This window comes from Dipodomys spectabilis, unplaced genomic scaffold (assembly GCF_019054845.1).
Source record: "Dipodomys spectabilis isolate Male_0828 unplaced genomic scaffold, ASM1905484v1 ptg000076l, whole genome shotgun sequence".
NCBI lineage: Eukaryota > Metazoa > Chordata > Mammalia > Rodentia > Heteromyidae > Dipodomys > Dipodomys spectabilis.
The window spans coordinates 7,121,075-7,147,096 of record NW_024870753.1 but is presented as its reverse complement, the minus strand read 5'-3'; the positions used below and the strand labels follow the sequence as shown (position 1 = coordinate 7,147,096).

Below are 26,022 nucleotides of genomic sequence, written 5' to 3'. Positions count from 1 at the left end.
ACTCTGTCCCGGAAAAGCCTTTGGTGTATTGGTACAACCAAGACAAGCCATATACCATCTGTTGATAAAAGTTTTCCAAGAGCCGGGCGCTGGTGGCTCACGCCTGTAATCCTAGCTACTCAGGAGGCTGAGATCTGAGGATCGAGGTTCAAAGCCAGACCAGGCAGGAAAATCTGTGAGACTCTTATCTCCAATAAACCACCAGAAATCTGGAAATGGCACTGTGGCTCAAGTGTTAGAGCACTGGCCTTGAGCTGAAGAACGCAAGGACAGCACCCAGGCCCAGAGTTCAAGCCCCATGACGGACAAAAAAAAAAAAAAAAGATTCAAAATTTGGGTCTTAGTACACATGTAGCTCTTGGTAGAGCACTTGCCTAGAGTATGTAAGGCCCTGATTTTGATTCCCAGCACAACAAATGAACCAACAAAGACACCAACCTCAGGTCTTTCATGAGGCCTTTCCCATTAACTCTACCCATTTCTAAACACCCCATGACTGCATGTACTCAGTCTACTGGAGTTGCATTTCAACACTGTTAACTGTTAACTTTTCATCTTTATCTCTGTTTCATAAGTGTTTGGAAAACTTTTTTTTTTTTTGTCGGTGACAGAGAAGGAAGGGCATCCCAGAATTTCTTAGGGTTTAGGTCTGGGTTCAAAGCTCTATATTTTTATTAGTTTTATGGTTCTGGTAGGTTATTTTGACCTCTGAGCATAAAGTCCCTCATCTGTAAAATAGAGGTAATAGATACTAGTTCATGATATAATTATGGCAACTGGATATATTTCTTTATATCCATATAGTTATATCTACATATATGTCTATATACCTATGTAGATATTTATATCTATGTATCTATATTTTATGTTTATACAGATATATACATTTATATAGAGATCTATATATAGCTATATAGCTAAATATTTGTGTGTATTTATGCATAGCTAAGTATAGCTATATATATGTATATATATATGTATATATATATATATATATATATATATATATATATATATATATACTTAGAGATAAGTATCTGTTGAAAAAGAACTTCTTTAATCACTGGCAGTGGATTTGCTCTGGTTTGGTTTGAGAGTTGTTTTTTGCTGTTTTGTTTTGTTTTGTTGGTAGTGGGGCTTGAACTCTGGGCTTGGGCACTATCCCTGTGTTCTTCAGCTCAAGGCAAGTGCTCTACCGCATGAGCCACAACGCTACTTCCTTTCCTGCCTGGGCTGGCTTTAACCATGATCCTCAAATCTTAACCTCCTGAGTAGCTAGGATTACAGGCTTGAACCAATGGCACCCAGAGGGATTTTTTTTATACAAGGTCTCACTGTGTAGCCCAAGCTGTCCTGGATGGCCTCCTGCCTCAGTTTCCCAAATGCTGGAATTATAGACATGCACCACCCTTCTCAGCGACAGTTTTATTTGTAATCAGAAGAGCAGGTCAGACAGTGGAATGTCAGGGAGATGTGAGGACGGTGACAATAGAAGGTAGTTATGGGAAAACGGTCTTACTCTTAGACTGCATGTAAGATGCCCTAGTAGTTTCAGATCAAGAAAGATGCTTAGGCGGGCACTGATGGCTCACACCTGTAATCCTAGCTACTCAGGAGGCTGAGATCTGAGGATTGCAGCTCAAAGCCAGCCTGGGCAGGAAAGTCAGTGAGACTCTTAGCTCCAATTACCCACCAGAAAACCAGAAGTGGCGCTGTGGCTCAATGTGGTAGAGCACTAGCCATGAGTGAAGAAGCCTCAGGGACAGTGCCCAGGCCCTGAGTTCAAGCCCCAGAACTGGCAAATAGATAAATAAATAAAATAAAAAAGACAGAGACCAGGAAGATCATAGTTTGAGAGTAGCCTGGGCACAAAGTTAGCAAGACCGCATCCCAAGCAGAAAGGTACGTATAAGAAGATATTGGTGGCTCATACCTGTAATCCTAGCTGTTCAAGAAGCTGGATTCTGAGGATTGAGATCTGAGCCAGCCTGAGGGGGAAAGCCTGAGTGACTCATCTCAAACTACCACAAAACGGGAAGCGAAACTGTGGCTCAAGTGGTAGAGTGCCAGCCTTGAACAAAGAAACTAAGGGACAGTGCCCAAGCCCAGAGTTCAAACCTCCATACAGGGAGGAGGAGAGAGAGAGAGAGAGAGAGAGAGAGAGCTATGTGTGGTGGCATGCGCCCATCATCCCAGCTATTCCAGCTAGTTGAGAGGCTTTAAATAAGCAGAATGCTAGTTCAGGCCAACTCAAGCGGGGAGGAGGTGACACAAGGTCCCACATGAAAAAGTAACTAAAGCTAAAAGAACTAGACCACCAGTAGTTCTACAAGATTACCAGCCTAGCACCAAACCCCAGCACGGACCAAAAAAAAAATCAGTGATGCACTAGAGCACCTTAGATAAAAGAACTGCTCGTTTGAGGCCAGCCTGTATTACATAGTGAGATCCTGTCTCAGAAAAATAGGGGGAGGAGGTGTTAGGAGGAAGAGGGGTGGCTGGGAGGGGGGAGGGGCCTGGGGATATGGTTCATATGATAGTGTCTACCTAGAAATAGAAAGCAGGAGGCCCTGAGTTCAAAGAATAATCAAGGGGCAAGGGCAAGATACAGGGTGGAGTGTGAGCACTGTAGCCGAGTGCCGTAGCGCTGGGAGCCATGTGGCTGCAAAGCAGGAAGTTTCTTTTAAAAATAAAAATGCAAACGTTACTGCCCTGGTTCCAGGCTTCGGGCCTAGGGTCGGATGATGCCTCTAGCATAACCTGACCTCAAGAATCGCCAGACACAGGTGGGGGATGCCTCCCCTGGGGTGAGGGGGGAACCATTTGGTCCCTGCCAAAGCAACCTCAGGCAGGACTGGACACCCAGAAAACCTAGGAGCCGCATAAACGTGCAGTGTTATAAATGCCCATACGGCCCTTGGAGGGGCGCGGGGGGGGGGGGCGCAGGCCCTGCCCCCTCCCCGCAGCGCCAAGCCGCTGCCCCGGGGGTGGGTGGCCTCGAGTCCGGGCCCCACACGCGTCCGTGCGGCCGTGGTCGTGTGCGCGGGGCGCGTGTGCGCTGCGGGGATGAGCACGCCGGGAGGAACAGAAGGAGCCCGCAGATGAGTAACGGCACACGCTGCCGCCTCGCCGAGTATTTTTAAACGCTAAAAATACGAGCTAAAAATAGCCTGCCACGCTTCCCAACCAGAAACTTTCTCCCCGCAGATGGCTCGGCGCGCAACGCGGGGAGGGGGGCGGGGCGTGGGAAAGAGCCCCCCGCCGGCCCCCGGGCCCGCCCCGCGCCCCGCGCCCCGCGGGGACCCGGCAGCATCCTCCCCCCCACCCCGCGCCACCTCGGAGAGGCCGGGTTGAGCAATTCCCAGGGACCAGAAAAAAGTTCTTTCCTGGAGCCCCGAAGGCCAAGGACCTATCGTACCTCCGTTTTGATAGTGGGCCCGACTAGGCCCGCGGGGGGACCTCAGCCTCCGGGGTCTCCATCCGGGACCACCGCCCCCCCCCCCGCGGACAGTGAGCATGCGCGCCGGCCAGAGGGTCGGGGGTCCCCTGGAAAGAAGACATTGGATCCCCAAGGGTTCAGCCCCCCCCACCCCCCGCCGATGAGGAGCGGCCCTCTCCTGGCTGATACCAGCCTTGAAGGAGGCCTGCTCAGCGGACCCCCGAGATACTGCGGGGTCCCCCAAAAGAGAATCCCACACCGAGGCCGGCCCCGGCCTGGGCCCTCCTGCCACCCTCTGGGGCGGGGCAGAGCTCCGAGGGGACGAGCAGACCCGGGGCGCCCGGGAACGGCCACCGGGTAGGACGCACGGGGCAGCGGGCTGGCGGCCTCGCTCAGGTCCGCGTGCGGCCGCCCGGGGGCGGGGCGGGGCGGGGCTTGGCGCCAGGCCACGCCCCTGCGCTGACGTCGCGCGGCTCCAGACGCCCGCGAGGCTGCCCGTCGTTCGGAGCGCGAGAGCCGGGCTGGGGCGGTTGGACGCGCGCCGTGGGGAGGTTGAGGCGGACGAGGGTGCGATCGGCCCCGCAGTAACGGTTACGGCCGCGGACGGTGTCCGGTGGCGGCCTCGCCGGCCTCGGTGTCCGGGCTGTGGCACGGCGCGGGGACGTCCTTGCGCCCCCTTCGGCCAAGCGTTGAGCGTGGGGCCGAGCCCCCTGCCCGCCCCCCAGCATGCGCACCTCGTACACCGTGACCCTGCCCGAGGAGCCCCCCGCCGCCCCCTTCCCCGCCCTCGCCAAGGAGCTCCGGCCGCGCTCCCCCCTCTCCCCGTCCCTGCTGCTGTCCACCTTCGTGGGGCTTCTGCTCAACAAAGCCAAGGTACGCGGGCTGTCTTCCCGGGGTCCCCTCCCGACGCCGAGGGTCTGGGGTCCTGCCTCCTCGCGGGGTGCCCCGGCGAGGGACGACCCCCCCGCCCTGCTCGGGGGTCTCCGGGCAGGAACGTCCCACACCCCCCCCCCCCGTGGCCGCAGGCGTGCTCCGCCCCCTCCCCGGCTGGTGTCCCCCGGCCCGGGCCCCGCTCAGCCCCCGCTCCGCATCCCGGGCACCAGGTGGCTCTCGGGCACCCATCGGGACAGGTGCGGGCAAAGTGTAACCTTGACCGGGCTGGCGCGCGCAGCCCGCGGCCCCCGAGGGTCACCCTTCCAAGGCCAGATCCCCGCCGGGGAGGGCTGCCCCGGGGGTCGGGGGCGCCTCTCCTCAGGTCTCCAAAGGGGTCTCTTCCCACGGGTCGGTGCCGGGGGCCCTTTGACCCTGTGAAGGGCAGAGGAGTTGCAGACAGGTGAGGGAGGGTGGCTTTCCTTCGGTCCTCTGCCCTCGGCAGCTGCGCCGCCGGGTGGATGGGGAACCGGGGGGGGGGGGGGGCGGGAAGGGGGTCCTCCCGGGAAGCAGCTCCCAGAGTGATGGCCAGGCCGAAGCTGGCCGCTGTCCCCTTGGGAAGGGAGCAGGGACCCGCGTTTGACAGGTCTTATGTAACAGGCACCAGTTCCCGTTGGCAGTGCGCGCCCTGCCCCGTGCCAGGGCCACACTACGCTCCTTGGCTGCAGCCAGGACACATGGCTGACCCTCGTGGTGCCGGTGAATCGGGCAGGAAAGGCCTGGACCGGGGTCTGTAGCCTGCAGCATGGCCACCTCAGATGGCCTTGCGCTTGCGGTCCCATTCCCAGATGCCACCTCCGCAGTTAACCAGGGACAGCTCTTTGAAAGGTGGCAGCTGCCCTCTAGAACCCTGCTTGGTTCTTAGACGGCTGTAGTTTTGCCGTGGCCAAGGGTTAGGAAGTGCCAGATTCAAACTTTTTCAACTCTTTGCACCTGAGCCACAGTCCAGCAGCTGGGGTCATTTCCTTCTGCTTTCCAGTGAGCGATTGGCTGTGCCCGCCCGGGTCCCACCTCCTCCAGTTCTAGCCTTGCTCTCTCCCTGCCAGCTCGGAGGTAGAATTGTTTGCCCTGTAAGAAAGGTCACTCCTGGGACATTTTGTTCCTCTCTGGAATGGAAAGTGCTGACTTTCCCTGGAGCTCCTGATTTCCTATTCATGGCAGAAGACTATCTGGCTGAGCAAGCTAGCTCTCCCCTCTCCTCTCTCCCCTCTCTCCCACCCCCCTGTTTTCTTCATAGAGCCCGCAGAAAAGAGTATGTTGTTTTGAGCTCAGGAAAATGTAGACAAAACATAACTCTCGACCTAAAAAAAAAAACACTGAAATTGACAGGAGGTCGCAATCCTCTCCTTCTCCCCACCCCTAGACCAGTAGAAGGTGTAAAGTAGCCCCAGGAAAGAGCCTGGGGAAGAGGGGGCCCTTCTTGATCCCTACACTGCTGGGTCCGAGTGAATCCAGGTGCGCCTCTGCAGACAGATGAACCCCATCTCCCCGTCCCCGCCCCCACTGGCACTGAGACGTTAGCTCAGGGTCCGCTTTGGTGGGCATGGTCCCCCGTGGTGAAATACTTTACATCTACAGTCTGTTCAGACAGATGTAGGCTGAGGAACAGGGGGTAAGAACCAATAAAGCACTGCCAAAAATAGGTGTAAGTGGGCATTCTGTGTGGGCACACTTTAACTGTTGGTTCCAAATGGGCAGCATGGAGATTTCTGCAGCATTTTTTGTTGGACCATGGGGAAGTCTTTTACGGGTTCACCAGAGATAAATTCCTGGGAATTCTCTCTGTGGTGGTCCTCTCACTGGACCTATTGGGGTTTAGACCGTAGGATAAGATTCACATTGTGTTGGGTCTTGGGGGACCCTACACTGCTCGCTCTAGCAGGCACCTACAGCGGGCTTTCTGTCCAGCAGCAGGTGTAAGCCAGGTCTCTTTTCTGGGTATGTTTCCTACTCCTACCTGTTAGTGCTGGACCTGTCAACTAGCCAGGGAAGGGATCCTGTTACCATGGGATGGGCAAAGCAGTGGTTGAGAAAAGCCCTCCTTCGGCCTGCTCCTTCCCCCTCCTCCCCCCCCCCCCCCCCCAGCTGACAATCTCCTGGGCTTTGAGCTGACAGCCTATGGAGGCTGTCAGCACACGGCATGAGTAATTTTAGCTGAGTTATTTCAGGCTCCTGTTCTGATCAGGGTTGAGCTGGCCCCACGCATGCCCCAGCCAGTGTTGCTCCAGAGTTGCCTGCACCCAAATCTCCTTCCTGAGAACACGGGGTGGCAGATTTCTCTGCCAAACTGTTTCTTTAACCCTTTGGGCCTGAAGCTTTTCTGACTCCTGAGAGTGATCAGTATTAGCCAAAAGGCCTTGACTCAGTACTCAGAGTCCAGATCTAGCATCTGTTCTCTCTCCAGCCCCCTCTCAGCCTCCACACCATGCAGAGTGGCAGTGGCACCTCAGCCAGGTGCTTTGGCTTGGTGCAATCTGCCCTCGCAGGGATTCCCAGCCAGTGGCTGGTCAGGATGTTGAAACCTGAGCCAGGCAGGGAGGATTCTCTCAGCTCTTAATCAGCCGCTGGAGCTGAGGTCAGCTGGAAGGAATTCCACCTGTCTCTGGCAGTTCAGAACAGCAGGCAAGCTTGAGTTTTTCCCGGCAGAAGATGGAAACTGAATCTGGGTGTGTGATCATTTAACTTTTCATAAGCTCCTTGAGGTGCCTATTATTATAGCTGCTTTATGTGTTGAATTTGTACTAAAAATATAGGTCATTTGATATAATGTCTGGATTTGGGACTTGAAATTTTCTGTAGCTTGGAGTCAGATATGTACCCAGATAGTACCATTCCTCGTTCTAATCTCCAGTATTCACTGTAGCAGAGAATGAAGAGTAACAAAGACATAAGGGGAAACACATGGTTAACACAAGAAAACAAAGCCCTGAAGAGTATTTGGGGCTGAGTTGAAATACAAAGCAGTTCTCAGTTCTCTTTCTTCCCTGGTACAAAGACTGGGTAGAAGAGAGAGTATGGCTGCCTCCTGCCCATGGCCCCGGTGGCAGAATGTTACATGTGAGTCTAGCCAGGCCAGCCTCTGCCGTATGCTTACCTGCCACCTATTCTTGCTTTCAGAATTCTAAGAGTGCCCAGGGTCTGGCTGGTCTTCGAAACCTTGGGAACACGGTAAGTTCTTCTCACTCCTTTCCTGAGGCCATCCCCCACACCCCTGACTGAAGGATCTAACCAGTCTCCCACCTCCAGCTGACTTCTGACCCTCTAGGGCAGTTAGTACCTGTCCCTCCTGGCTGGTGCTTCACAGAATTGCTGGGCTCTGCCTCACCCATCCCCCAACAGGAAGTACTGCTAAAAGGAGGTTGGCCGTATAACTCCCAGCATGCTCATCTCCTGGATCATCCTCCTCCAGGATTCGCATCACTTCCCATCCCCTCTGTCCACCCTTTTGCACACCTCTGTAGTAAATAACCAATTACATCACCTGGGCCCATCGTAGAGCTTGGCCTCATGTCACACTTAGGAAAAGAGGAACCTGAGGCTGTGAAGAGGGTTCATGAGAGGAACTGCAGTAGATGAACTGGAAATGGGGCCTTTGGTCCTCACTAAAGGAAATGTCGGGGGGCGGGGTTGTGTGCATCTCCCCTATGGTGTTCGTCAGCTTTCCACCCCTATAACAAATAGATGAGGTAAATTACCTTCTAAGAATAATCAGCACACTTGATTCTGCTTCGGAGGTTTCAACTATAGTGAGGTTTCCATTGTAGTGAGGTAGTTCATCGTGGCAGAAGTTCATGGGAGCATGATAAAGGGAGGGACTGGGGCTCCAGGAACCCCTTCAAGGGCACATTCTCTCAGTGCCTAGAGGCCTCCCATCAGGCTCCACCTCCTAAAACCTGTACCACATCCAGCCCCACCTTGGCTGGGGACCAGGCTTCCCAACACAGAGGCCGGTGGCACCCACTGCTGGTCCGATGGTGTCTTGCAGTGCTTCATGAACTCGATTCTGCAGTGTCTAAGCAACACACGGGAGCTGAGAGATTATTGCCTCCAGAGGCTCTACATGCGGGACCTCAGCCACACCAGCAACGCACACACAGCCCTCATGGAAGGTGAGGGACCTGAGTGGACACAGCCCTGCTCCCCCTCAACACTTTATTTCGGTGGTCTCTGCTTCCTAGTTGTGGGGGGTCATGGGATTGTGATGTGGTGGTTTGAGGTCCTGGGGATAAGTCCAGGGTTTCATGTGCTACACACACCGTCTGCTGAGCTGCATACCCAGCCCCGCTTCCATTCTGCATGTACATGTGCCTGGTTTTCTTTCTCTGCCTACTTCTTGTTGGGATTCTAGGTTCAGGGAGATTTGGTTATTATTTTCTAAGACAGGATCTAGCTACATAGTCCAAGGTGGCCTTGAGCTCAAGATCATCTGGCCTCATTCTTCTGAGTGCTAGGACTTCAGATGTGTGCCAGAGTTTCTGTAGACACTATCTTACCTCTCCTCCACACCCTCTCTGTGATCTCTTCTTCCAACAGAGTTTGCAAAACTAATTCAGACCATATGGACTTCATCCCCCAATGATGTGGTGAGCCCATCTGAGTTTAAGACCCAGATCCAGAGATATGCACCACGCTTCGTTGGCTATAAGTAAGGGCCTTGCATACATGTATGTCCTTTTCAGGGTACACAGCAGCATGAGCAGGGTCTCAGTACAAATATTCTGCTTACTACTTCTTTGGGTTCAGTCAGCAGGATGCTCAGGAGTTCCTTCGCTTTCTTCTGGACGGGCTCCACAATGAGGTGAACCGGGTCACCGTGAGGCCGAAGTCCAATCCTGAGAACCTCGATCACCTCCCGTGAGTGCAAGGAACTTGAGTTTTACCTACTTTGTTGGGAGTTCCAATTTGGGCAAGAGATTAAAGAACTAGAATGATAGACCCTTAAACTGGCCATAGTTTTAGTTCTGACCCAATTGATTTCCTGTCTCTGATTCCCAGTGATGATGAAAAAGGGCGGCAGATGTGGAGAAAATACCTAGAGCGGGAAGACAGCCGGATTGGGGGTAAGTGCATGGACAGACGGAATGCCAGCTTTCACTGTTTTTGCCTGAGCAGAGCATGCAAAGCCCTGAAGACTCTTCTCTCAGGGAACTCTCTATGGGCCAGTGTGCCGTAAACCAGGCAGGAGCTGTAGAAGGGAGACCCGGTGCTCATCCTCCTGTGTCAGCATCTCCTGGCTTTCTTTTCCCAGATCTCTTTGTTGGGCAGCTGAAGAGCTCCCTGACGTGCACGGACTGTGGCTACTGTTCGACAGTCTTTGACCCCTTCTGGGACCTCTCACTGCCCATTGCTAAGGTACGCACCACTGCAGCCACCCTCCGGAGCCCCTTCTCCCGTCGTTCCGCCTCACGCACCGCTAACCCCTTCCTTTCCAGCGAGGCTATCCTGAGGTGACATTAATGGACTGCATGAGGCTCTTCACCAAAGAGGATGTGCTCGATGGCGATGAGAAGCCGGTAAGTCCTTCTCTGGAAATGGCTAGAACGTATTTCCATGGGACTGCTTTGGGGAATGTCCAGCTGAGGAGTTACAAGCTTGACCTATTGACTTTGCGTTTTGTGTGTGTGTGTGTGTGTGTGTGTGTGTGTGTGTGTACGCATGTGTGCGCACATGCTGCTGGTACTAGGGCTTGAACTGAGGGCCTAGACATTGCCCTTTTAGCTTTTTCACTCAAGGCTGGGGCTCTGACACTAAAGCCATACCTCTACCTCTAGCTTTTTGGTGGTTAAGTGGAGCTGAGAGTCTCAGATTTACCTGCCTGGGCTGGCTTCGAACCCAGTTCCTCAGATCTCAGCTTCCTGAGCAGCAAGGATGGCAGGCATGAGCCACTAGCACCTGGCTTCATTGGCTCCGTTGACTTCTTTCTAGCCCCATTTATCTTGTCTTTCAGACCTGCTGTCGCTGCCGAGCCAGAAAACGATGTATAAAGAAGTTCTCCATCCAGAGGTTCCCAAAGATCTTGGTGCTCCGTATCCTTAAGTCCTTCAGGGCAGGGACCTGATTTGGAGGGTAACTGAGGACCAGAGACTGACCAAAAGATGAGAGCAGCAGTGGGGACTGGCTCATGTTCTTTGCTGTTCAGCTTCTCCCAGAAAAGTTCAGTTTCCGGTGTAGAATTTGATCCCTCCACTTTGTTCCTGTTGCATTGCCCTTGACTCAACACCCCCAGACCTGAAACGATTCTCAGAGTCCAGGCTACGAACCAGCAAGCTCACAACATTTGTGAATTTCCCACTACGAGACCTGGACTTGAGAGAATTCGCCTCAGAAAACACCAGTGAGTATCTCTGAGCAGGCCCGAGTGTGTCAGACACAAGCAGGTAGAAACGAGGTTGCTAGCGTGAGTCGGTAGAGGTGAGGAAGGGGAGGCGGACGGGAGGCAGTGTGGGGCCAAGAAAGACCTCCAGGGCTCCATGCCTGTTCCCTCCACAGACCATGCTGTTTACAACCTGTATGCTGTGTCCAATCACTCGGGAACCACCATGGGCGGCCACTACACAGCCTACTGCCGAAGCCCAGCGACAGGCGAATGGCACACTTTCAATGACTCCAGGTGAGAGACAGCTCCACCGGGGGCTCGTGGCTGGCTGGCCACCTGTACCTCACTCATCTACGGGGCTTCCATCTTGAATGGACAAAAAGAGTCAGGGAAACCAGGCACCAGTGACTCACACATGTAATCCTAGCTACTCAGAAGGCTGAGGTCTGAGGATCGAGGTGTAAAGCCAGCCCAGGCAGGAAAGTCCATGAGACTGTTATCTCCAATAAACTACTCAGAAAAAAAAAAAAAAAAATTGGAAAGTGGCTCAAGTGGGTAGAGCACAGAGAAGCTCAGGGACAGCACCCAGGCCCCGAGTTCACGCCCCAGGACCAGCAAAGAAAGAAAGAAAGAATGAATGAATGAATGAATGCATGCACCCAGGAGGAGCGGCCCACTCAGAAGCTTGAAAGGCCGAGGCTAGTGTTGGGTGGACCACAGAGACGTGAGGGATGGGCCCTCCCTCCTAGCATTCCCTGTGTCCCCAGCCTGCCTCACAGGGCTCTCACCTGTCCATCTCTCCACAGTGTCACACCAATGTCCTCCAGCCAAGTGCGCACCAGCGACGCCTACTTGCTCTTCTATGAACTGGCCAGTCCACCCTCCCGAATGTAGCAGTGAGGCGCTGCTCCCCTCCCCCTCCCTGTGGTGGCCCCTTTTCTGTTTTTTAAAAAGACAAAAAAGAAAACCACAAAAAAAAAACCAACATACACACACAAAATCCTGACAAATAAGAGAAAATAAATTAAAATAAAGCTGCCGAGCAGGAGTTGATGCAGCCTGGTCAAGGTCTGGAGCGAAAGGAGCCAGGTGCCCCGAGCCAGGCCTGGCAGGGAAGATGGACTGGACACAGAGACTGGAGTCGGCACAGTTACTCCCTCGGCTTCTCTTGTTTGCATTAAGCTTGTGGTTTTTTCCTGTGTGTCACAACAACAGTCTGTGGGGAGAGGATCATCATCCACCTGCTGCCCTCTCCAGCCCCCACGCCTTCTGGGAAGACAGCGCCCTCTGGAGCCCGCGGGGAGCATCGCTGCCTGGATCGCAAGATGGAGGACCCCAGTGTCTGCATGTACCTGCTCATCAGTCCACCCATGAGCCAAGAGCCCTCGTTAGGCTGCTAAGTCCAGGGGCACAGATTAGGGCACGTCTTTTGACAAAAGCTGGCTTGGGTTTTTAGAAGCCCAACTTTTTTCTTAATTACTGTAACGAACGAACTGGAGATGCTCGACTTCACACCTCTTCACAGCTGGGGCTGACTCGTTTTTCTTTTTAATTCAAGTACAATGCTGTTCATGCTCGCCCCTGTGGTGGCTAGGTGGGTGTTGGCCAGGCCCAAACATAGCCACAGTAGACCTGGGATGGAAAAGTTCTTTGTTTTGGGGTGGTTTGGGATTCTTTTTTTTTTTGCTTTTGTTTTTGTTATTTTAATGTTTTGGATGGAATCTAGTTGCCTCCAAGAATTGTGCCTTATAGCATTTGGGGACCAGGGGGTAACTGCCCCTCCCTGAGATATCCCTCAGCCTCTCCCATTTCCCCAGTGCCATGTTTGAGCCTGTGGGCAAGGAGGGCCCTCCCCTCCGCCCCGGGCACTTTGTACAATGCAGTGAGGTAAAGGGAAATGGACAGAAGGAGATTTCTTAAGATAGTGTATCAAGTTCTTCCTGCCCAACTCCTCGTCCTCCCCTGGTCTACTCCCCAGCACAAGCCCCAGTCCCCAGAGCTGCTCTCACCTTTAATTTATTCTCTTTAGTCCCCTCTCCCCTAGGCTCCCTGCCCGCCCCTTCTCAGAGCCGCCTAGACACAGGTCCTCTGGACTGAGTTTCTCAGGGATGCCCGTGCCGCGCCTCACTCACGCTCCTCTTGGCATTGGTCTTTAGTCCTTCCCTGGGAGCTGGAGCCTGGGGTCTGAGGACATCTTGCCTCCATCATCTTTCCATGGGCTTGCTATTTTTTGCCCTGAGTCCTTAGAACTCCGTGCTGTCCCAGAGAGCAAAGCTGTCGGGCATTAAGGCGTGGAGCACAGTGTGCTCCGCACATCCCCACAGCCGGGCCTGGCTTGTGCCTTCACAGCCTGGAGGGCCCCTGCTCCCAGGCAGAGGCACCAGAGAAAGATCCCTGAGTTTACCTGGCCTGACACCCTTCTCTAGGGAAGACCTGTGAACCTGAGCCCAAGGGCTGGTGTACACTTGTTTACTGTGTAAGCAAGGGTAGAAGAATGTCTGATGTACAGTGGAACCTTGTACAGAATAAATAGTAGCTTTGAGGAAGAAGATGGCAAGTGGTGGAGTCTTGATTTGGGAGGAGGTCAAGCCTGCAAAGGGTCCCCAGCAGAGCAAAGGCCATATTTTTTTTGCTTCAGCCTGCTAATGCTAAGTTCTGGCAAAAGTTGCCTACTTGTTCTTAGACATTTCACTTCTGGTAAGAAGTTGAAATGTTATACACATCAGGCATGATTTTCTTCTCAAACTCACGATTGTTTATATAGCCTTATTAGAAGGGTGATAGGTCATGTCCCACATTCTAATATATTCTAGAGATAAATTCCAGTATATTCTGAGATTTCATACCTGAGAATGCTGACATCGCTGCTTGGTGTGGGGACTTTTGTATAATCAGGGTCATTTTGAACTACTACTGGCTTGGGTGATGTGCTGTTTTGCTGAAACACCGGGGTGCTGGTGCACAGCTGTGGGGGCAAGCCCAGGCCTCGGGCTCCTGGGGTCTTGGAGGAGGCATGGCAGGGGCCTGGCTCTTGATTAAAAAGTCTCAGCTGGGGGACTGGGAAGGTGGCTCAGTGGTAGAGTGCTTGCCTTGCATGCTTGAGGCCCTGGGTTCAATTCCTCAGTACCACAAAGCCGGAGGTGGTGCTGTGGCTCAAGTGGTAGAGTGCTAGCCTTGAGCAAAAGAAGTCAGGGACAGTGCCCAGGCCCTGAATTCAAGCCCCAGGACTGGCAAAAAAAAAAAAAAAAGTCTCAGCTTTTCAACAAGACTTAAGAACAGCTATCTGTGATAAAGGTCTAATCCCCTAAGGAGTTTTTCTGGTGGCTTGTGTTTGGGTTTGGGAGTATTTGGTTTTTGTGGTGCTGGAGATCAAACTCAGAGCCTATGCATTCTGGGTAAGTGCTCCGCCACTGATTGATAACCTCTATCTACTAAAGAACTTGTTTGAAGACTTCAGCTCTTCAGCTTTAACCCCTACATGCTCACCGGGGCATTCAGGGACACTGAATAGCACTGCCCAGCTACCATTCCTCCTGCTGATCTTAGACCCAAGAAGCTGAGGTCTCCAGCTAAGCCTAGCATTGAGAGGGAGTCTGCTTGCCTTCACAGCTGTGAATACTTGAAAAATCAAGGCAAATCTCTCCTATCCTCACTGAGCCAGAAACCTACCAGCTGTGATTTAAGACCTGTGGGTTGTGTGACTCTCCTCGTGGATGGGTCAATCACGGGGGCATTTTTCTGGATATTTCCTGAGAGTGGAGAAGGATTGAAAGTGGTAACACCATCACTGTGACTGTTACTGAGGGACTCACACTTCCCTGCCCACCCCAGGAAGGACCTGAACCAGGATATGATTATTTGAGATTTTTTTTTAAATTGTTATTGTAAAGGTGATGTACAGAGGAGTTACAGTTACATAAGTCAGGTAATGAGTACATTTCAGGATATGACTTTTTTTTCTTTTTGGTCGTGCGTGGGCCTTGAACTCTGGGCCTGCGTGCTGTCCCTTTTGAGCTCTTCAGCTCAAGGGGAGTGCTCTACGTGAGCCACAGGACCACTTCCCATTTTCTGAGTGGTTTATTGAAGATAAAGAATCCCACGGACTTTCCTGCCTGGGCTGGCTTTGAACTGCAATCCTCAGATCTCAGCCTTCTGAGTAGCTAGGATTACCGGTGTGAGCCACCAGCACCCGGCTTCAGGATATGATTTTAAAAGCCAATTATTTCCCACACGCCTAAGATGAACAAAACCTCTTCAGAATGGAATAAGCTTGGAGCCGAGTGTTCTAATGCCTCAGATTCGTTTTGTGCTGGCAGTAGAAGTTCTTGTACATTTTTGTCTCATGGGGAATATGGTAACGGGGACTCAACACAGGCCTGGCACTCTTGCTCCCAGCTCTCCCTTCGGTTCTTAACCTGTGGTGCTTTCTAACCGCCTGGGCAACAGGCCAAGGTGCAACACGGACCCTCAAACAGAAGCAGATCTGTCCTCAGGGTTCTTTGTCTCCTAGCAACTTGGATTTCTTCTCTCCTTGGTGCTGGCATTCCTGAGGGCCTTGCCCGGGGAGGAGGTGCTCCCTCAACTCACAGTTTCTCTTGTATAACCTTGAACTAGAACCTCCCCCTCCAGGGGCCTCTGTGCCTCATCCACAAATTGGCTAGGTCTAGTGAGTCCTGAAGGCCTTGGCTCAGTTGTGTGCATTCTAAGTCATTTTTCCTCCAAATTACATGTTCAAGAGGAGACTCACACATCCACGGCTCCCTTGTTCCCATTTGAAGATCTGCTATTTTGAGTGATCAGTGCTCAGAGAATTCATGTTTCAGCCTCTAAAGCTTCAGAGCTAGAACCACAGCCGTGCCCTTGTCCATCCTGCACTGGTTTTGTCAGTGAGGATGCTGAGCTCATGGCCGCCGGGCCTGGGAGAGGCAAAGGCTGGATGGAGTTGGTTCTCTTTCCATCTGAGCGCTGTTTCTAACTGCTTCATCACCAGCCTTGTGCAAGACGTTCTGCAGAATTTTCCCACCCTGCACCTATTAGGAACCCAGCTGAATAGCAATGTGACATTCATATACCCAAAAGACCCACATGAGCTAGCTACCTGTGCCGTAGTAGGTCAAGCTGAGCTGGACACCTCTGAATGAATGTCCTGACCCTTCAAACCCTCCCAGGCACAAGCAAGTGCCTGTGCAGGAAGCCAAAGACAGCAGAGAGCAGCCAGGAATTAAACCCGAGATTACTTCTCTGAGCCTCGGCCTGCTCATCTGTGATTGGAACATAACTACCAACTCAGAGTTATGAGTGGCTTAGTGGTAGAGCACCAGCCTTGAGCAAAAAGAAGCTCAGGGGCAGCGCCCAGGCCCTAAGTTCAAGCCCCAGGACTGGCACACACATACACAATAACAGTATGGCACACAGTAGGTACCCAACAGATACCCACTTTGCTGCAATTGGGCTTTGGGGGATTTGTTTGGTGTTTGGGATGCAACCTGGGACCTCCTGTATTAAAGCACACAGTACTGGGAGGGGGGGAGTCCTTGAAGCTATGCAAAAGGCTTTCCCTCAAAACCAAGCGCTACTAGACTCCAGGGAGAGGCATGAGCCCTAGATGGAAAGCAGTCCCCAGTGAGGAAGATGGAGAGCAACTGGGGGGGGGTGGATGCCGCTCCTGGGTGCAGAAGATCCACCTGGGATCACAAACCACCCTCTCCTTCGGCTCTTCCTCCTTGCTCTCCCCTCTACCACTCTGCCCCTCTGCTCCCGTACCACACCTCCCCCCACCTTGTGGGTGAAAGTATTTGCCATAGGAAAAACACACTGGATCTGTTCTGTTCTATGTTCAGCTCACCTCCGCATTTTTTTTTCAGTCTTTTGTAAAATGGTTATGGAAGAAGAGAAACACTTGCCCAGGGCCCAAGACATTCCACAAATGGTAGCCAGCGATGCTGGGCTGCTTCAGACCCTCTTCCCTGCTTGATTCTGAGTGTAAGCAGGACTAATACAAAACTGACTAGCAGTCCCTCTCCTTTCTCCCCAAGGACACAGGGCCAGCCTAGGATTTTCCTGGATAGCTTCATATATGGGGAAAGGACAAGAGAGCCAAGCACCAGTGGCTTATGCCTATAATCCTAGCTTCACAAAGCTGAGATCTAAGGGAATGAAGCTATCTGGGCACTGGTGGCTCACGCCTGTAATCTTAGCTACTCAGGAAGCTGAGAGCGGAAGATCAAAGTTCAAAGCCAGCCCAGGCAGGAAAGGCTATGAGACTCATATCTCCAATAAACCACTCAGAAAACTGGAAGTGGCACTGTGGCTCAAGTGGCAAAGTGCTCACCTTGAACTGAAGAGCTGAGGGACAGTGCCCAGGCCCAGAGTTTAAGCCCCATGACTAACAAAAAATTAAATTAAAATTTAAAAAAAATAAAGGAATGAAACTAGCCCAGGCAGAACAGTCCATGTGACTCCATATCCAAAACAATTGGCAAAAAGCTGGACTGGAGGCATGACTCAAGTGGTAGAGCACCAGCCAAGCAAGCAAGTTGAAAGACCCTGAGTTCAAACTCTAGTACTGGCCAAAAAGAAAAAAGAAAAAAAAAGGCATGAAGTGATCCCGGCAGTACAGGCTTACAGCAGACCCCATGAAAGCAAACAGCACCAACAGCAGCTCTACCCCCACCCTGCCACATTACTTCTCCCTTGCGGTCCTTTCCCCTGCAGGCTTGGGGGCCTGGGGCTGGGAAGCCAATTCTCCCCACTCTAGCTCATGCTGGAATGGCTTCTCTTCTTATTCTGGTCACATAGGTGGTATAACAGGGTCCTCCGAAGACCCAGGCTTGGCAAATGGCCACATCACCAAAGTAGTGAGGACCAGTGGGCAGCTGTTTTTGTCCACAGCCCTTAGAAGGCAGAAGCCTTGGAGCTACCAGTCCTACCCACCCCCCCACCTTCTTTCCTCTCTCTGTCTCCCAGACCATTTGAGTCCTCCTGATGTTCTCTTCCAGTGCCCTAGGAGCTTTGCTCAGCACATTGGGGTGAGGCATAAGGGGCTGGTGAGTGGGCTCCCCTAGTCCCAGACCCCTGTGAACCTAGCTTCCTCACCCGTATACCCAGGCGTTGCCTGTGCCTTTAAGAACTTCCACCCTTCGCTGGGGTCTGGACCTCAGCATCCTCAGCTGAGTTGGATTAAGGGCCCATTTCATGCCTTTGCAAATTCCTCCACACTTGATCCCCTCCCCGATGGGGACTGAGCAGCCAGTAGCCAGCCAGTCTGCCAAGAGCTGCTGGTCTAGCCTTGCAGCCCTTTCCTCTTTGGAAGTAGAAGCTGCCCCTTTGGTAGGGGGCTGGTGGATGGGAGTGAGCCCTCGGGGAGATCCCAGGGAGGGGCTGCTGTCAAGGAGACTCCAGAGAGCCATGCAGATGTTTGGGCCATGAAGAACCACTCAGATGCCATCCTCTACACAGAGGTCACAGAACTGAGCAAGGTAAGGGCCACAGAGAACACCACTCCCAAGACCCCCGCCCCCACCAGACACACACCTGTCCTTGGCCCTCAAGCCTCTCTACCTTCCAGAATGAATTCTGCAACCCTGCCTTTGAACCGGAAGCAGGGCCACCGTGCCTCCCTCCAGCCTTCCAGCAGGATGGTAGATGCACCATCCAAGCTCCCTGGCATGGTAACTCGTGGGGACAGGACCCAGGGAACAGTAGAGATATGTCCAAGAGAAGTGGCTCTCAAACAACTCCCCCCCCCACCTTCCCCCCACCCCCCGCCTGCCCACAGGCCAGCGTCCCCGAGGGCTGCGACCCGACTGCCATTTCTCCTGCCTCTGTATCCTCCTGCTCACCAGCCTGCTGCTCCTGCTGCTCGGGCTGCTGGTGGCTGTCATCCTCGCTCGTAAGTGCCCAACACTGCTCGGGTCTTTAAACTGGGATTCTGTGAACAGTCCCCCCCCACACACACACCCACACTCCCCAGGGATCCAGCACCTCCAAATCACCATCCTCAATCCCTTGTCCCCAGAGTTGCAGGTTGCACCCCTATCTGGAACTACTGGGAGCCCATGGCCCACCCAGAGCCTCACCACCATCAACACTGTCTCTGCCACCACCACCACCACCAGCACCGCTTCCCCAACAACGACAGGGCAGCAGGAGGCAGACACCAGCCCTAGCCACCATGCCAGTGAGTACCGAGGCGTTCTGGCAGCCAGAAAGCCAGGCTGGAGAGAGGGGGAAAGGACCTCCCTCCTTTTGACTTCTAAGCTCTACCTCCAACTCTGCAGCCTGCGGGGGTCTTCTTCCTGGCCCAAGCGGCTTCTTCAGCAGTCCCAACTACCCAGACCCTTACCCACCCAATGCCCACTGCGTGTGGCAAATCCAGGTGGCCAAAGACCACGCCATACAGCTCAAGATCGAAGCCCTTGGCATAGAGGGCGTGGCCTCTTGTCTCTTCGATCGCCTGGAAATCTTCACAGAGCCTGAAGGGCCCCTCCTCAGGTAGGTCCTCCTCTCCTCAGAAACTCCACCCTGTCTAAAGGGTAGAACTGTGAAGACAGAATAATCTAGACTGGAAGGGAATTGAGAGACAGGACCCCTGGGACCTGCTCTGTCACTACCTGGCTGCGCAGCCTGGAGGAAACTCTAAAGCTCCCATCACCCTCAACCTGGATTGTTTCAGGGTGTGTGGGAGGGTGCCTCCCCCGACACTCAACACCAATGCCAGCCGCCTCCGAGCGACCTTTGTCTCAGACAGCAGTGTGGAAGGATCTGGCTTCCAGGCCTGGTACCAGGCTATGGCCCCCGGACACGGTGAGTGTCTTTCCACCATGTCCCAGCTGCCTGCCGCCCATCCACTCACTCCCCCACTCCCCAAGTCCCCCCACACACACCCTCCCATGCCCACCAACAGCTCCAGCGACTCCCAACTCTCCGGGAAGGGGCAGGGTTGGACTCCAGATGTCTCCCCCCCCCCCTCCCCAGGGAGCTGTGTCCAGGATGAGTTCCATTGTGACCAGCTCGTTTGCCTGCTACCAGACTCAGTGTGTGATGGTTTTGCCAACTGTGCCGATGGTAGTGATGAGACCAACTGCAGTGCCAAGATCTCGGGTATGAGCCCTGCCAGGCCCACGGGAGGGACTGTCTTAGGCACCTGACCCCAGGTGGGGCCAGGACCCCAGTGTTCCCAGTGCTTTTCCTTGCCTGGTCATTCTTCTGGCCAGACCTTGCTTGCTTAGGGGCATGGCCTACATGCATCCTCTACCATCGCTGAGGCCTTGCTGGGCCTAGATTCCAGCCGCTCATGAGCCCTTCTGTTTCTCCACAGGGTGTGGGGGGAACCTGACTGGGTTCCAGGGCACTTTCTCTACCCCCAATTCTCTACAGCAATACCCTGTCCAACAGGTAAGCACGGGGCGCCGGTAGAGTATAGCACACATGGTGACAGCAGAGCCACCAAGGTTAGGGTGACTAGGAGCAGGAGGGCGCACACTGTCTTGTGCTTGGGAGATCAGAGATCAAGCAGGCAGGAAGGGAATATTATATTAAGCACTAAGGCATGCCCATGGGCAAACTCATTTGGGAACCAGACAAGTTAAAAGGCTGTGTGTGTGTGTGTGTGTGTGTGTGTGTGTGTGTGTGTGTGTGTGTGTGTGTGTGTGTGTGTGTGTGTGTGCGCACGCACACACACACTGGTATCCCTCATTAAGCTTTTTCCCTCATGGCTGGCACGCCACCACTTGAGTCATACATCTAGTTCAGCTTTTATTTTTGCTGATTATTTTGGAGATAAAGTCTCACAAACTTTTCTGCCTGGACTGGCTTCAAACCATGACTCTCAGGTCTCAGCTTCCTACATGGCTAGTACTACAGGCCCCTAGCTTCAAAGGCCCTTTGTAAGACCTAGCAGGGGTTTCCATTAGGGCCCTGCCCAGCGTGGCTGGGGGCCACAGAACCCCTCTGGAGCTCAGCACCCAGGAATGTCTCCATCTGTTGCCTACCCCCCCAGCTTTGTACCTGGCATATCTCAGTGCCGGTGGGACATGGCATAGAACTCCAGTTCCACAACTTCAGCCTGGAAGAGCACGATGACTGCCAGTTTGACTACGTGGAGGTGTACGAAGGGCACAACCCAGGACCGCCCAGCCTCCTGGGCAGGTACAGAGCAGGGGAAAACCATCCACCCCCCCTTCCCCCCCCCACCCCACATCCTCCATCTGCCAGGCCAGAATCCCTAACCCGTGACTTGCTCTTTCTCACTTCAAAGTCTCACTCCTGCTGTCCTCCCTCAAACCTCTCCATATCCAGCCCTTCCCACCTTTAGGGGCCATCCTCACCTCCCACTAACCCGCCCTGACTCTGTCCTGGTAGCTCAAGTGTGCACCCTCCTCCTCAGACCCCAAGTTCTGCATGTGGGGGACTACACCCCCCCCCACGGCCCAGCTCAGAGCCTGGGCCCAGGAGCACTCTGCTCTGAGCAGGTTCTGTGGGGCTGAGCCACCCCGGCACCTCATCTCCTCACACCACCAGCTGGCTGTGCTCTTCAGAACGGCTCAGGGCACCAGCAGCAGGGGCTTCTCAGCCACCTACCGGGCCTTCAACGCCACAGAGAGTAGGTGCTTCTGGGAGAGTTGGTGTGGGCGGCGGCAGTGGCCCCTTGGAACAGACCAGAGCGGTGGGCACGGCCCGGGTGCCACAATGCCTGTGTGCCTACAGACCCCTGTGGGCCGGGGGAGCTCTGCCAGGATGGAGGCTGTGGAGCCCTGCGGCTGGCGTGTGGCTTGTGGAGAGACTGCACAGGAGAAGCGGCCACCAACTGCAGCAGCCCCTCCCTCCCGCCCCCAGGTGAGGAGCCGCCCCGTGTGCCCTGGTCAGCAGGGCACCCCACTCAGAGAAACCCCACAGCCTATGTCCCCACACACCTCCTGTCTGAGAGGGGCTGGGCCCCCCGCTGGGGAGTGTCACCCCAAAGGGACGTGGCAACCCTGGGAACAATGTCAGCTATCTTGTCTCAGACAGTCCTTCTTCACAGCCCGCTTCAGACTTAGGGGAGCTTTTTGCACAGGGCAGGCCCTGGCCCCTTTGAGGGGCCACCTTCCCTGGACAGGGAGGGGTCTGCACAATGCCCAGGGTGACAGCACCCTTGGAGCTGGCTCTCCAGTAACAGTTCTCCATGTTAGCTCCTCCCACCTCGCAACCCCATCTGACACACCTGAAACCAGGAGCCCACAGTGACCTTCCTCTCCCCTACAGAGCTAGCCTGCGAACCTGTCCAGGTGGAGATGTGTCTCGGGCTCAGCTACAACACCACGGCCTTCCCTAACATCTGGGTGGGCATGGCCACCCAGGAGGAGGTGGTAGAGGTGCTCAGAGGCTACAAGGTGCGGGGCAGAGGCCAGCGGAGGTCCTGGGCTCCAAGAAGGGGAGGGAGCCTGGGGAACAAATCGCTGAGGATGGCTCTCTTCTTCCCACAGAGCCTGACCAGTCTTCCTTGTTACCAGAACTTTCGGAGGCTCCTGTGCGGGCTGCTTGTGCCCCGCTGCACACCCCTAGGCCGCATCCTTCCTCCTTGCCGCTCCGTCTGCCAGGAGGCAGAGCACCAGTGCCAGTCTAGCCTGGCGCTGCTGGGCACCCCCTGGCCCTTCAACTGTAACAGGCTGCCGGCAGCAGCTGGCATGGAGGCTTGTGCCCAGCCCTGACCCCAAAGCCAGCCCCTGCCCCTTTGCCGGCCTGCTCTCCTCTGCCTTTGTGGGTGGCAGGAGGGAGACACAAGAGGGGACCTTTGCATGGAGTTCTGCCCATGCCCCCCCTCAGGGCCCAATCGGGGGCTCATGGGGTTCCTGCCCCAGCCCCCCAGTTTCCCTGCTTCCTCCCTTGTCCCTCTACTCCCCTGCTCCCCTCTGAGCCACTGGACAATCTAGATGGCTCCCAGCCGAGGCCCTGACCTGGATTTCCTATCTTCTGCATCCAACTTTCCATCTGCTGCTTCCAATCCCTTCTCACCTGCTCCTCCGCTCTTTCCTTTTAGTCAACAGCTCTGTTCGAGGGCCCGAGCGTGGCAGGCCTGTCTGTCCTCCGGTCCCGCGGGCCGCTGGCCCCTTCCCCCGCGGCTTCAGCTGCCCCAGGTCTCCGGAGGAGCCCGCGTGTCTCGCGGCTGTTCTGCGCGGGCTCCGGCTCCCTCCTCCTCCTCTCCCCCCACACTTTGGCCGGCCGCCGGGCGACACCACGAGTTATTTCCCTGCTATTTCCCTGCCCAGAGCTCTTGGCCTGGGAACAACTGGTTTCCTCTCGGAGTCTGGGAGGGGCAGCGCGGAGCGGCCGGAGCGGAGCGGGGCGCGAACCAGGGCCGGGGACCGCAGGGGCAGGGGCAGGGGCGGGAGTGGGGCCGGCCCGAGGGTCCGGCGCGGCAGTGAGCGCCCCCAAAGCCGACCGACAGCCAGGGGGCGTCGGGAGGGGTGAGTCTAGACGGGGGGGGGGGTGGCCTGCGGGGAAGCCTGGGGGGAGGGCGACGGGGGAGGGGCGCGGGGGGGGCGCCGCCGACCCCTCCCCGGACGTGGGGGTCCCGTCCCCCTCGCATGGCCGCCCAGCTTCGGGTACATGGTGGTGGGGTGGGTCCCGGCTGTGCCGGTCCTGGGGTTCCGGCCCCCCCCTCGCCCCCGACTCCACCGCTGCCCGGCCCCCAGATCGCCGGAGGACCCCAGCGTCCGGGCCCCGGGCTCCAGCACCATGAGGCCGCTCCTCGCCCTGCTGCTCCTGGACCTGGCGTCCGGCTCGTCCCCGCTGGACAACAACAAGATCCCCAGCCTGTGCCCGGGCCACCCCGGCCTGCCCGGCACCCCGGGCCAGCATGGCGGCCAGGGCCTGCCCGGCCGCGACGGCCGCGACGGCCGCGACGGTGCGCCCGGAGCGCCGGGCGAGAGAGGCGAGGGCGGGAGGCCGGGTAAGACGGCACCGGGCCCGGGTCCCGCCGGGGGGCGCGGGGGCGCGGGGGGCGGGGCGGGCGTGAGTCAGCCTGTGGGAGCTCTTCAGATCGGCGGGCGGGAGCCCCGCAGGAACGGGACGGGACGGAGCCAGGGGCGGGACGCGGGGGTCGGGTGGAGGGCTGGGGGGGACAGCAGAGGGGAGGCGCCCCTGCCGCCGCCCTCCCTGCACCTCCTCTTCCCCCCGCAGGGCTGCCGGGGCCGCGTGGGGAGCCCGGGCCTCGAGGAGAAGCGGGCCCCGCGGGGGCCGCGGGGCCTGCGGGCGAGTGCGCGGTGCCCCCGCGCTCGGCCTTCAGCGCCAAGCGCTCCGAGAGCCGGGAGCCGCCGCCCGCCGACGCGCCGCTGCCCTTCGACCGCGTGCTGCTCAACGAGCAGGGCCACTACGACGCCGCCAGCGGCAAGTTCACCTGCCAGGTGCCCGGGGTCTACTACTTCGCCGTGCACGCCACCGTCTACCGGGCCAGCCTGCAGTTCGACCTGGTCAAGAACGGCGAGTCCATCGCCTCTTTCTTCCAGTTTTTCGGGGGGTGGCCCAAGCCGGCCTCGCTCTCGGGCGGCGCCATGGTGCGGCTGGAGCCCGAGGACCAGGTGTGGGTGCAGGTGGGCGTGGGGGACTACATCGGCATCTACGCCAGCGTCAAGACCGACAGCACCTTCTCGGGGTTTCTGGTCTACTCCGACTGGCACGGCTCCCCGGTCTTCGCGTAGGCCCCGCCGGGGAGGGCGGCGCTGCGGCCCTGCGCCCGCCCTGCGCCCGGGAGGGCCGGACCCCCTGGGACCCTGCCCATGCCGCCCTGCGGCCGCAAGGATGGAGACGGAGGAGACCGGGGAGACCGGGAGGCAGCACGGGGCAGTGGCTGGATTTCTGCCCGAGACCAAAGCAATGTGCTGCGTTGGCAAATGTAGGTCCCCTGCCCCCCCTCGATTTCTCTGGCCCAGAACCCTGAAGTGGGATGCTCTCTTCCTGCCTCTCTGAGCCTCCCCTGTCCCTTGTGCTCGCAGGGCCGGCCCTTCTCTCAGAGGTCACTCAATAAACTTTAAACCCTTCCTGCTGCTGGTGTCCGCCTTTCTGCAGTAGTGGGGGTGCCCTGCCTCTGAGCGCCATGTCCTGGGGGGAGGGCAGGGGTCTGGTGTGGGCCTCTGGTCATATGGAGAAAAAGGTGCCTTTTTCTAAAGGATGCCAAACCAGGTGGGGGCTGCCTTCACCGCGAGTAGCAGGCTCGGCCTGGTCCCTGGGTGACTGGAAACGCTGAGTAGTCTCTGGGATGACCACCAGGGGGTGCGCCGCAGCAACTGCTCTCTGCTTAAGCCTTCAAGTTCTTAAGGGTGATTATGTGGAGGAAGGGTACTCGGGGCTGCCAAAGAATTCCAGATGAGGGAGAGCAAGAAAAGGGGGGGGGGGGGTCTTCTGCTCCTGGCTCAGGAAGTTTATCTTCCCTGATAAAATGTTTATTCCTACATTAAACAGAGACTGGAAGGAGCCGAGCCTCCCCTTGCTCAGGCCCCTGTCCAGGAATGGGGGGAGGGAAACAAAAGCCCAATGCTGCCTCAGGCCTCCCAGCTGAGGTGGAGGTGGGGAACTCTCCCCCAAGGTGCTGCACACAGCCCGGGTGGGCCAAGCCTTGAAGTCTAAGGCTAGCCCCAAAGCGCCCCAGAGGTTCACCTCCTGTGATCTTCAGGGTCTAGCCTGGGACAAGTTAGTCAATTTAAAGACTAACAAACTTGCTGGTGGTGTGCGCAGCCTCTCAGCCTTGGCGGGGCTCTCCTCAGCTTCTGCAGGCCCCACTCATCTCCTCCCCCTTCCAGAAGGCATTACACTCCTAGACATAACATACAATTATGGGGCGGGGGGTGCTGCTGGTCATTGGAGGGCAGCTACAATCTAAGGGGGCTGGGGCCCAAGTGCACTGGAGACAGGCCGCAGGCCTCTCAGGCTCCAGCTCCCTGCCTCCACTAGGAGGTCCCACCGCCACAGTCCAGCCCATCACTGCAGCAGGCTCTCAGCCAAGAGACACAGAGACACGCACCAGTTCTGCAGAGATCCCAAGTCCTCTCCTGGGAAGACTGATTCAACGGGTAAGTTCACCTTTGGCTCCTTGAGGGATTGACTCTGGCAAAAATGGAAGACATAAGGGAGGCCTGTCCAGACCCATGTGTGCAACACAAAGAACAAATCAGAAAGAGTTAGCACTAAGCCGGTCATGCCTGGCATAGGCTTTTCCCTGCCACAGCCCTGCCACTCTACCTCATTTCCCCACCCCCAGTTCTACGGCCTGGTTCTTCAGACACAACGGATGTGAGACCCTGCTGCAGCATCTGTCACCCAGACGCTGCTCACCTTTGCAGGGATGGATGCTGAGGCGTTA

General features: G+C 55.8%; 3 protein-coding genes across 6 annotated transcripts in view; all 3 read left to right on the top strand.

Moving 5' to 3' along the window:
- The window catches only part of Usp2 (ubiquitin specific peptidase 2), a 29,074-nt gene extending 15,848 nt beyond the window's left edge, over window positions 1-13,226 (top strand). For 2 of the 3 annotated variants that reach the window (XM_042682938.1, XM_042682939.1), the window contains 11 exons: window positions 7,487-7,537; window positions 8,355-8,478; window positions 8,903-9,014; window positions 9,113-9,223; window positions 9,365-9,429; window positions 9,618-9,721; window positions 9,802-9,882; window positions 10,317-10,395; window positions 10,596-10,703; window positions 10,859-10,979; window positions 11,492-13,226. In XM_042682938.1, the coding sequence (XP_042538872.1) occupies window positions 7,487-7,537; window positions 8,355-8,478; window positions 8,903-9,014; window positions 9,113-9,223; window positions 9,365-9,429; window positions 9,618-9,721; window positions 9,802-9,882; window positions 10,317-10,395; window positions 10,596-10,703; window positions 10,859-10,979; window positions 11,492-11,579 (1,044 nt within the window). In that variant the 3' untranslated portion in view covers window positions 11,580-13,226. Of the gene's footprint in view, window positions 1-3,922; window positions 4,313-7,486; window positions 7,538-8,354; window positions 8,479-8,902; window positions 9,015-9,112; window positions 9,224-9,364; window positions 9,430-9,617; window positions 9,722-9,801; window positions 9,883-10,316; window positions 10,396-10,595; window positions 10,704-10,858; window positions 10,980-11,491 lie in introns of those variants that run through there. The other variant, XM_042682941.1, reaches the window with a different exon arrangement.
- A 4,875-nt stretch (window positions 13,227-18,101) lies between these two features.
- On the top strand, window positions 18,102-22,387 carry LOC122110365 (membrane frizzled-related protein). Of its 2 annotated transcripts, none has more exons than XM_042682943.1 (13): window positions 18,102-18,163; window positions 18,253-18,355; window positions 18,463-18,576; window positions 18,703-18,864; window positions 18,965-19,178; window positions 19,360-19,490; window positions 19,716-19,787; window positions 20,005-20,081; window positions 20,686-20,834; window positions 21,158-21,288; window positions 21,393-21,521; window positions 21,930-22,057; window positions 22,151-22,387. In XM_042682943.1, exons 1-13 carry the CDS (start codon window positions 18,110-18,112, stop codon window positions 22,373-22,375), a joined length of 1,689 nt encoding a protein of 562 aa, XP_042538877.1. In that variant the 5' UTR covers window positions 18,102-18,109; the 3' UTR covers window positions 22,376-22,387. The 2 variants fall into 2 exon arrangements, with proteins under 2 accessions (XP_042538877.1, XP_042538876.1); XM_042682942.1 differs by having other exon boundaries at window positions 19,662-19,787.
- Window positions 22,388-22,840: 453 nt separating this feature from the next.
- On the top strand, window positions 22,841-24,692 carry C1qtnf5 (C1q and TNF related 5). The gene is made up of 3 exons (XM_042682951.1): window positions 22,841-23,131; window positions 23,360-23,616; window positions 23,847-24,692. The coding sequence occupies exons 2-3, from the start codon at window positions 23,403-23,405 to the stop codon at window positions 24,362-24,364; spliced, it is 732 nt and encodes a 243-aa protein (XP_042538885.1). The 5' UTR covers window positions 22,841-23,131; window positions 23,360-23,402; the 3' UTR covers window positions 24,365-24,692.
- Window positions 24,693-26,022: the final 1,330 nt, after the last annotated feature.

What these genes read in the sequence shown, in the direction of transcription:
- LOC122110365 (XM_042682942.1), top strand. Translation starts at nt 18,110, where the DNA reads ATGAAGAACCACTCAGATGCCATCCTCTACACAGAGGTCACAGAACTG. An exon ending in CCTGAAGGGCCCCTCCTCAG is followed by an intron (nt 19,179 to 19,359) that starts GTAGGTCCTCCT and finishes GGATTGTTTCAG; the next exon opens with GGTGTGTGGGAGGGTGCCTC. An exon ending in CCGCCCAGCCTCCTGGGCAG is followed by an intron (nt 20,835 to 21,157) that starts GTACAGAGCAGG and finishes TGCTCTGAGCAG; the next exon opens with GTTCTGTGGGGCTGAGCCAC.
- C1qtnf5 (XM_042682951.1), top strand. Translation starts at nt 23,403, where the DNA reads ATGAGGCCGCTCCTCGCCCTGCTGCTCCTGGACCTGGCGTCCGGCTCG. An exon ending in AGGCGAGGGCGGGAGGCCGG is followed by an intron (nt 23,617 to 23,846) that starts GTAAGACGGCAC and finishes TTCCCCCCGCAG; the next exon opens with GGCTGCCGGGGCCGCGTGGG.